This window comes from Mercenaria mercenaria, chromosome 11, assembly GCF_021730395.1.
Source record: "Mercenaria mercenaria strain notata chromosome 11, MADL_Memer_1, whole genome shotgun sequence".
Lineage (NCBI taxonomy): Eukaryota > Metazoa > Mollusca > Bivalvia > Venerida > Veneridae > Mercenaria > Mercenaria mercenaria.
Genome location: NC_069371.1, coordinates 44,919,128 through 44,930,179, shown reverse-complemented (window position 1 = coordinate 44,930,179; position 11,052 = coordinate 44,919,128). Strand labels below are relative to the sequence as shown.

The window sequence follows — 11,052 nt, the reverse complement described above, 5'->3', positions numbered from 1 at the left end:
ATAACCTTAAGATAAGGTCATCCGACGTCGTATAAAGTAAGAGAATATCCTGGGAATGAAACAGATATTTTTATTGTCAATTCTGTTTACTTTTTTGAAGCGATGTAAGTTCAAACTTTATTTTCATGGTTAGATATGTGTTATTTTGTTTACAGGCAAACATTGTTCTCCTCTCATTTGGACATATCCTACTTTAATACTATAAATAACAAAATAAGCTATGATATGGTTTTATGATGATCTTTTACTTTGATGACCATACCATGGCCTAAAGACAGGACAATGCTAAATTTCTCTGGTCCTCTGGGATCATCGAGTACACTAAAATTTTACTATAACAAAAATTCCGATACAGCCGGTATTATGGGGCGTGAGGGTTGTTGCCTGTCAATACAGACTCAGTCAAAACTCAGTCTGCTATAATGTATGCTTGGATGCGTTATTTGCTTCCAAAGTTTCATCTAACCTAAACACACCTTTAAAACTTGGACTTACACATCCGGAATACTATTGGGATGTTGTTTATAAAATTCGGAAAATTAAAGTCCTTATTTTAATCAGATATTTGTAAAATTTGTTAAAAGGTTTATTAAAAGAGGATACTATGCAAAAATCGTGACGCACAGTGCATGTTTAGTGATTTACCCGTCTTCAGTTAATCGCTACGCTTTCCTTTTTGATGGTGCGATGACTATTAAAGTGTAATACTCCATGATCTTTTCTCCTAAATCATACATAAAACGGACAGAGAGAGTGGATTTTGTTTTGCAGCTTTCTAGTCTTGGTATTAAAATTTAGGTTCTTGGTGCTCTGACTACAGACAAGATGTTGCGTACATTGGTTTAATTATACCTTAAGTTAGATTTACCTTAATTTTATGTTTTACTTAATATGATCTGGTATTTTTCACTAATATTAGAACCTTTCCTCTCAGGGGGGAATGATTTTATTTACACTGTGTTTCCTAACTTGTTGAAAATAGGGTAAGTGCGAGGTTGGCATGCTCTAAACGCGTTTAACCCCCCCCCCCCCCAACCCCCAGTTTCCTTTATATAGGTTACTGACCGTTCCAAGGCGGTGCCCCTATTTTCAACTTGTTTTCTGTCTGTTTCTTCCCTCATTCTCTTCGCTCCCCCTGTCGCCCCATCCTTTCCCATTGTAATTGCGCTCCTTTGCTTTGGCATCCCCTCACCTTTTACTATGAGTAGGTTATCATGCCCAGCCGGAATCCTGAGGAGGTGCCCGATTGTTAATTTCTCCTGCTTATTGATTTGTCTAGGGGCGATGCCCTATTGTTTTATTATATTTTACTTGTCTGTTTATCTATGTAATTAGTGGCGCGCGCGTGTGTGTGTGTGTCTTTTGTACATGAGTGTCTGCGCTGTTGACATTTACATTGTAGTGTAACTGTGATAAAGGAAGGTAGCATTCCCTTTTATATATTCATCCTAGTTCTACTTTCCCTTCAATTCCTTCCCCTACCCCTTTACTACCCATTTCCCCTTCCTCCTGCTCTATCTATATTGTGCATAAAATTAAAATGTACTTGCTGTAAGCAGCACGTCTGTAATATTTTTCCGTTACAGCTTCTTTTTGTTGTGGGCATACTTTGTAAATGCATGGCTCTACAGCTGTGTTTGTGTTGCTCTCTGATTTCGAGAAATCTACCCTTACCTATTATCTTTTTTAGATTTTATACTACTCACGTTTCCGCTCACGTGTGATGTTGTGCTGACCATTCTCCTTTTTCAATTCGGTATTATAGTTCATTTTTAGTTAGAGTATTTATAATCATTGTAGGTGACGCAACTCGCTGTTTTGAATGTCAGAACATTCCGTATCCAGAGGCATGTGCACAACTAGCTGTATGCAGTTTGAATGAGGTAATAGTAATCTTTATATTTATTTAGATATGACCTATTTTACATGGTGGCATTCTCTGCTGCCAGTTTATTAACTTTATTAAAGTGTGTAGTATTCCTCTAGAAAAAAAGATACTGGTAATTTGCTTTCTCTCAACATACGCCATATATTTGAACAGTTATTAACTTATCAAATTTCTGGTATCAATGCTTATACATCCCTTTTATGATGTAAGGGCTGCATTGAAAATTATTCAACAAACAATTGACAAATCCCTTATTAAAACAACAACAGATCAATAAATTTGACTTAAAATCAGAATCAATTAAAGCGTTATAGGGGTTCGGTTGTGGCTGGAGTGGGTTGGGATTAGGGCCAACGCTAGTTCTTGAAATACCTATTTTTATCTTCAAATAATCTATACCATTCATACATATTTCGCGGGCTATTTTTTCTATGCCTTCACATGAAATAACTTTGTAAATATATAATAAGTATAGAGCAATGGCTTTTGATATCTGCTATTAATCATGTTTTTATATTATTGAACTTTTAAACTTATTTGAAAAACTTTTAAAAGAATGTAACGTTAGAAATTACAATTATAAAGGCTCGGGTCCCTTTCATAAATGTTTTTATTTGTACGCCAAATGATTTGATCAATTATCTGAACCCAAGTGAATTAAATCACCCGTTTTTAATGTCAAATCCCTTGGAAAATCATTCATTTTCAAACCTTCGGAATTAGAGTTTTCTATAAAGAGTAATGAATTTCCCGTCGAAATAACATGTTGCTTATAATATAGTGAAATAAAAGGTATAGGTGCGTGTGCTTGTTATTGAGATATTTTTCTATGATTAAACTAATCCACACATTTCAATCTGGGGCCAGTTGTTCGTAACTTTAACAGGCGATTAAGCTAAAGGTTGATTATCTTTTAGGGTATTTTTTCGGCATTTCAGAAGACTTAGAAAAGCAAATGTATCAGTTACGAATTATGAACACTGGAAAATCTTTATAATAAAATCAAAATTCATAGTGTTTCCCACCAATGATAGTATTTTGAATCAAAATTTAACCGGCGGTTAGTTTAACAGCCAATTAATATTTCGAACAACTGCGTTCTATGCTTCAAATCTTACCAATAATTTCGGTATTCAATCGCTTTAATCAGTCCCTTTTTATGATTGGGCTTAAGGTAGTTCTGCACGTTCTGATAATTTTTTCAACAATGTAGAATGTGACAAAACCCTGATTTAAAAAAAAACAAAAAACAACAACAACCTAGAATATACTTAGAAAATTCAGCAAACAATAAAAAGTATAGGGCCGTTTGCTTGATTTTTTTGCTAGACTGATTGGAAAAATTAGGACCCAACGCAAGTTCCGTAAATCTACCCTTACTTTTTATCTTCCATAATGGAAGTCTTTGGGAAAATCTCAATTTTCATAACATTTTCGCGATTATTTTTTTCCACTATATGACACTTCTCACATTCGTAAATAACATATGACATATAATATGATGAAATAAGGTATAGGAGCCTATGCTTGTTTTTGAGATATCTGCCCATGATTAAACACTGGTTTTTAGTCATTATTTTGAATCATTTAACTTATTTTGATTTTATATTTCAACTTTAGAAAGATTGTAACGTTGCTAATAAATTTATTCTCGGGTTGCCATTCATTCATAAAATGATTTTCATTTCCGTACGCCAAATCCAGGCTTTATTCAACGTTATCTGGACAAGTGACATTACTCAATCACTTCCGGTTTATCAAATGTACATAATTACCTTGAGGTCAGTTCTTTTTCAAACCCCTTCGGAAATTAAGAATCAAAAAGAGTAAGTAGAATTTCAGTAAAGTGACATGTCTCTCTTTTGAAACCTATAACAAAGCGTAATTATACACAAAAACAGAATAATTGACCCGTCCATATTTTTTTAAGTGCTTGTTATTTAATTTTAACCGGGAATATATCACGTTACAGTATGATTTATACAAAAATATGCTGTTCCTGTAGAGTTTCGTTTTCTAAACAGAAAAAAATGTCAATATTACCAGACAATGTTTATTAACACTTTTTTTCACTGGATCCGCCGATGTATTAATGGGAGAAAATTGTGTGCAAACAAGGCAATTCACGTGCTGTTGATACATGATTTTTTTTTTCTTGAAATGCTTTCCCAAGGACGTATAGATGTTTCTGCGCAGATTAACAGCTGGTGTCTGTGTCTTGTTTTTCCATAATAACCACTTTTTGTAGCAATAAAGATGCAATCTAATCCATAGAAGGTTTTGCTGTATCAGTGACCAATGCCAAATGCACTGCCTCCAACAATGTTCGTACTTGCTTCTCCCCTCGTTTACTTACCGTATATAAGTCAGAGCCGATTCAGTTTTTGTAGATTATCGTGGATGCTGTTTGATTTTAGGAATCATATTAATGATTTTGATAAGTATCAGCCGGTATGTCTTTCTCTAATTTTGAGAAGAATTTATATCAAAAATTTTTAAAGGCTTGTTCTTACTCAAAATAACTAAATGTAAATCAGTCGGTATTCTCAAAGAATTTATATAAAATGTTTCAAGGCTTGTCACTAAGTTCGTACTCATCCGTACTCAATATGTGTACTTATTGAGCTCCTGTTCAACTAATTCTTAAGTAATATGAAAAACTATTGGCAATGTTTGTAATAAACATAGATAGAAAAAAAGATCGTTTAAAGACCTTCAGAACGTGCTTTTGGTAGTGTTATTAATACTGGGCCCCGGATATGGATATCTAAAACATGTTAACCGTTTCCAAGAACAAAAAGAATGGTAATTAAAATGTACCGGAATCGTAAAGTCATCACCTATGAAAACAATACATTTAGTCGTCGTGTAATGTTGTTTTATGGAAGAATAGCGACAATACACATTTGTTTTGTGTATTAACGTCTGTAGAAGCCTTTAAGATATGTTTGTGACCTCGGCTTTCGGTCTCGGTCACAAACGTTCTTGTGGGCTTCTGCAGACGTTAATGTACAAAGAACGTGTATTATTCCTACAAAAGTTCCCCTTTACAAATTCACATCTTTTTTTAATTTCCTTTTTTGGGAATTTGAACAATGATATTTCTAGTCCATGTCTCATGATACTCTTTGGAATAAAATGATTAAATTTAACAGTTTACATATTACCAGGATATTGTTTAATTACTTTAAGCAGCGGAATCGTGATAATTACTAACTCTTTATAAGATTTCAGTACGGAAAGCCGTGTGCGCTTTGGGCTTTATTTACTTGCGAAGAATACCGAATTGTCTTATAAGTAATTACACGGATATTGTCGATTGTCGTCACAGGTCCACTACGTTAAGAAAATCAACAATTAATGGAAACTGGTACTTGAAAAAGCTGACATTTAAAATGCAATATGATGATTTTCTTTACCTTATTATAGCTACGTATTTTTTTCAAACTTTCAGTATTGTTTCACCGAACAATATGTTACGACAAGTGGAAGTATTTCATATAATACTGGCTGCATGTATTATAAGGTATTTGTTTGTATACTTTAGTTGAAATAGGATGGAAACAAATACTTAAAATATCCGTTTAATAGTATGTGATTGGCATAACATCTTAAAACTACATTATGTAAAACAGTGGGCAATGCTGATCATTTTTATCAACTGTTACCTAATTATTTATTTTGCCAATCTTTCACTTATATGATTTAAAATGAATGTTCAATTATGCATATCTGTAACCTACTTCGTTCGGCGGCATGCCATAACGTATAAGAGTTTGGAACATAGGAATACTAAACTTCCTACAATTGGGAAATAGATTTTTAGTTTTGCGTGCCTTGTTGGCAAATAAAACACGATTTTCAATTAAGATACATCGTAATCTAATTACGAAGGCCGAAGGTTTGAATGAATAATTACGACGTATCTGAACGACACATCTTTCTACTTTTCCAAATATAATTTATAATAGTAGATAACAAAATCATTTAATTATTATACTGACTGCTTAAACATCCATGAAAGTAAGCACTGAATGTCTCACACTTATCTTTGAACATTTTATCAAATTTGATTAGAAATTAATATTTTTAGCGTTGTAATGTCATTCGAGACCAATTTATTGGAAAGCTATCGAGTAATGTAACAAGACGGAGCAGTGTTGACATTTCAACCTGTACTGAATGTTGCCATGGTGATTTCTGTAACAATCAAGGATGCGGAACCAAAGGTGTAGTAGATTTGAAAGAAGACCTACAATTTATAGCAACATTCAGTTATTGGTTGTAAAAAGAAATTTGACAATTAATTAATATAGGATCAGATTACTTTAAATTTTCTGATGTTTATACATGTGGTAATTCTGAATAAGTAAACGCACACATTTAGTAAAGTCTTTAACCCACCATTCGCTTATATGTACCCTAAACTCAACGCAGATTTCTTATATTGACAAATATTTTTTCTTGAAAGATGACCATTAGCCTTCTTCAAATTAATAAATATCTGAACTATTTTATGTTTCAAATTCACCTGTTAAATGTTATTTATTTCAAAAGCTGTTGATTTACTTATGACGCGCTGCTTGAAATATAATATCAAGTATGTATCACTGGTAACATACAACTATATCTATCTCCATATTGTAGCTGCTCCAGTTGAACAACGTGGACCATATTGTTTCCAATGTGACGCCCTTCTGGATCCAAAGGCTTGCACGAATGTAGCTGTCTGCTTACAGAATGAAGTAAGACTTGTTTTGATTTTTTAAATATCTGTTTCAGAAATACATACTACATATAATATTTCTTAAATTATTTCATTGTATCGCCTATATCAAACAGAATAAATAATTTTTCTGTCTACGTATTCATACGCATTTCAAAGGGTAACAGAAATGAAAGAGGAGAGAATTTTATAATGAAATATCTGAACTGCCCCTAGTGGGATTCGAACACGGGTCTTACAGTTGGAAGGCCAATGCTCTAACCGCTGAACAAAAGAGTCGACTCCCTGACGCAGGTATCAGAGATTGGTTTTAAACATGAGGCTCTACTAGAGCGACCGTAAAACTTTCCCTCTTTAAAGAGTGAACATTTATGATGACGAGAAATGCCATTTTGGCATAGAAGTGCCATTTTAGGCACTAGATAAAGTCCAATTCCTAGCGCCCATCTTCCGCATTTTAAATCGTGACAAAAGTGAAAAAGGAGAGAATTTTAAAATTTAAAAAAGCCCCTGCTGGGATTCGAACCCAGGTTGCACGGATGGAAGGCCATTGCTCTAACCACTGAGTCGAAGAGTCGACTCCCTGACGCAGTTGCCAGACATTGATTTGAAACATGAGGCTCTACTAGAGCGACCGTAAAACTTTCCCTCTTTAAAGAGTGAACATTTATGATGACGAGAAATGTCATTTTGGCATAGAAGTGCCATTTTAGCACTAGATAAAGTCCAATCCCTAGCGCCCATCTTCCGCATTTTAAATCGTGACAAAAGTGAAAAAGGAGAGAATTTTAAAATTTAAAAAAGCCCCTGCTGGGATTCGAACCCAGGTTGCACGGATGGAAGGCCATTGCTCTAACCACTGAGTCGAAGAGTCGACTCCCTGACGCAGTTGCCAGACATTGATTTGAAACATGAGGCTGTACTAGAGCGACCGTAGCAATATTATTTACAATTCGATTTTTTCAGTCTTCATTTGATATGAAAAATAATTGTAACGCATACAAATTGTATAATATAGGAATCAATACGTATTACATCTTTCTTAACTTTTGAATTTTAAGCCATCGTGTTAAGACTTTCAAAATTTTAGTTTTGATCATCCATAAAAGCTATTTACTCTGTTGAAACCTTTTGACCTGAGGAATCCCTACTGTATAAAAGATAACTCCAATGGACAAGAGAAATGCAATTTGAATGTTTAACAACAAAACACTATTATGCAAGACGGAAAAAAAATCAGTGCATTTAATTCATTTAGTACAATAATGTACATAAACGATAAAAATGTAGATATAAAAATATGATATGTTACACGGCTTCAGTATGTATGAATGACGTTACATTTGTATTGAAGTTATAAACACATATCTATAGTAATGTTATGGAGCAAAAATATATTCTACCAAATTATGCATAACATTTTAGATATGTTTGCTGCACTCTCCAAAAGAATTCGCTGGACTACCTGAGACAATCTATAAAAGTGGTTGTGGGAAACAGTCGGTAATTATTTTCACAATTTTAATTGATTTTAAATTACTACTTACTGCCTTAATTTCCACAGCCGAATGTACTGTAATTATGATACATAACTAAAGCACACATATCAGTTGAAATAAGCAAATGATACGTGTCAGAATTCCGCAATAATGACATCTACATCTTTGTCGTTTGGCAATGTAAATAATTCCAGAAAAATGAAATCCATAGCCTTAACTATTTCTATTTTCGACTGAACTGCAGGCATGTAATACAGTGTCACAAGCTTCAATGAATGCTAAATGTGTGCCCACATGTTGCAATACAGATTTTTGTAATGAGTACTGCATGACGCCTACACATGCTTCTATGACGTCATCGTATCCAATTACCACTGACGATAAGATACAGACAACAGAGGCAAATACAACTTTGCATCCCACAGAACTATCGACAGTTACTTCACTTCATTGGCAAAACGTTTCCACAACACACGGTATATTTTTATTTATCTAACAAAATATTTGTAAAAAGGTTGTCAATTGTCATCAGTATCAATTGATAATAAAGTACGCGGGTCCTTGCTTTGACCAAATCCATTTAGATTTATCATCATTTAATGAGTACGAAATACAATATTTTATGTTTTTTTTTCAGTACGAAAGACAGAAACGTCAAGTAAGCGACCATCACATATATCTACAACACCTGGAATATCTCAGTCATCAACGACACATGGTCATTCTTTCCACTGTCATGCCAAAGATGGTTTTGCACATTTACAAAATTCACATGCGCAATTATGTGTACATATTGTACTTCATCATACACCATTGTCTTGGGATGACGCACGAGCAGAATGTAAAAAACATGGAGCGGATCTTGTTGTCCTAGACACTCACGACAAAGCTCTTTTAATGAGGAAAGAACTTGCCAGTCATTCTAGTATGATAATAATCACACGTTACTGTCTGTTTCAAGGTTTAATATATCAAATGTTATTACTCAAACATTTAAACTTTATTAATTATCTTATTAGTTGTTTGTTCTTTTCAAAAAACGACTCTAACATATAGAGGCAGAATTTAATTTTTCTAAAATTCGATAGTTTTATACATGTGTCCATGTATTTGTACATAGTTTGTTTGTAAAATGCATAATTGGTTTTCAGATGACTAAGTTGAACAATGTACTTCCTTAAAATATGTAGCACTCTTAGAAGCCACCTACAAGCGACACTTTGTAAAACTCAGTATAACTACACAATGTTAAAACATTCACATTTGGTACAATTATTAGACGTAGGCATAACGGGAGAATAATCTTTGCATAACCGAGATCAATGGTTAACATGTTTGTGATTATAGGCTACATATTAATTTGAGACAAAAGGTAATATAAGGCTGAGTAAGTTTATGATTCGCAAAAGTGCCAGAAATTTATTAACTAGTGTTTATTATATTACCGCTGTAACATTAGGTTATTTAACATTCTACTGTAGACTATGGCGATATATTTTGACGAGTACCAATTTCAAGAAACATACTGGACGAGCCGATAGACTCGGATGCGTACGAGCACCAATGTACAGGACAATGTTTAACAATCTTTCGATTTTATGCTTATTTGTCTCAGTAAAAAGGGGTAAAACAATCATACTTGCATATTTTCACCCAGAAACGTAGCGTTAACTTAGACACTTATTGATTTTCATTTTCATGCGGATACTTATATTGTCCAATGGCTTTGGTCATTTAAAAATTTCCATGGTGATCCAAATCAAAGTTGTTTCTTCGACATATAACGATATATAGTATCGATTCCAGAAAAACAATGGACGGTGACGTGTTACAAATGCAAATGACTAAATAGAGAGAAGAAAAGAAAAAGAATAGTGAATATAAATGGCAGTCTTTGATAAGGTCGCAAGAGAGAAGAATATCTTGCCTGAGGACGAAACATGTATTTTTCTAGGTTTTATTATCCTTGTTAAACGAGATAGATGAAAGAAATATTTTGTTCTAAGTGTATACGTTACATATATTTTTAGGATACCAAAGTCACGACCTATTTTGGATAGGAGCAAAGGATTTTTCGAACCATGACCATTTCTCCTGGGTAAATGGTCACGATTGGAATAACACAGCAGCCGATTGGAGTAGAAGTCAGCCAGACCATTTGAAAAATGGTCATGACCAAGACTGTGTCTGCATGTTTAAAGATCCTAAACAAATGTTTACATGGCACGATAAAAGTTGCAATCAAGAAGGAAGTTATATATGTGAACGAAAATAAATATTACAAAAATATATTTTACGTAACAAAAACTTGTGTTCCTTGTTCTTGGTTATAGTAAACCAAGTCTCGATAGTAACTGTCTAAAAAGAAACATTTCGCACGCCATTCAAAATGGTGCGTGTGTGTTCGGGTTTAATGTTTTTTTTCCCAATTTTTGTCAGTCCTATAAACGACGGTGTCTACTTGCAGTGACTTTATACTGTACTGCCTAACTGAAATATCACGCCGTAGACACGTGGCATGATACCCCAACCAGTCTCAATATACTGACACTAGGCTGAGCAGGTCAATACTATCCTCTTAATACTAAGTGCCAAGCGAGAAAGCTGCTTGTATCATTTTTGTACGTCTTTGGTATGACGCGAACAGGGATCGAACCCATGACCCCTCGCACTCAAAGCGGGAGGTCAATCAAAAGGCTGCCAAGACTGTTAGCAAAGCTTGCATCCCGCCGTCTTTAACGGAGTTCTATTGCACATGAACTGAATGTACTGCATTATTTTAAAAGACTAAAAGACCAGAAAATTTAACAACAAGTACGGGGAGGCTTCTACAGTCGCCACACGCCACTGAAAGTTTGCTCTTGTGATAGTTAATTATGTCTGTTAGGAAGTACTTTGGAAGCTAGAATGCAACCATGATAAATAAAGGCAGACTTAGT

The 11,052-nt window shown here is 34.2% G+C and overlaps 1 protein-coding gene across 1 annotated transcript; it reads left to right on the top strand.

Moving 5' to 3' along the window:
* LOC123532580 (uncharacterized) lies at positions 1-10,404 on the top strand. The gene is made up of 9 exons (XM_045314041.2): positions 1-104; positions 1,801-1,883; positions 5,343-5,414; positions 5,982-6,117; positions 6,536-6,633; positions 8,040-8,117; positions 8,358-8,589; positions 8,751-9,038; positions 10,144-10,404. Exons 1-9 carry the CDS (start codon positions 56-58, stop codon positions 10,386-10,388), a joined length of 1,281 nt encoding a protein of 426 aa, XP_045169976.2. The 5' UTR covers positions 1-55; the 3' UTR covers positions 10,389-10,404.
* Positions 10,405-11,052: the final 648 nt, after the last annotated feature.

Excerpts from the sequence above, each read along its gene's own strand:
- LOC123532580 (XM_045314041.2), top strand. The coding sequence starts at position 56 with ATGAAACAGATATTTTTATTGTCAATTCTGTTTACTTTTTTGAAGCGA. Across the intron at positions 8,118-8,357 it reads GTGGTTGTGGGAAACAGTCG|GCATGTAATACAGTGTCACA; the intron begins GTAATTATTTTC and ends ACTGAACTGCAG. Across the intron at positions 9,039-10,143 it reads AGAACTTGCCAGTCATTCTA|GATACCAAAGTCACGACCTA; the intron begins GTATGATAATAA and ends ATATATTTTTAG.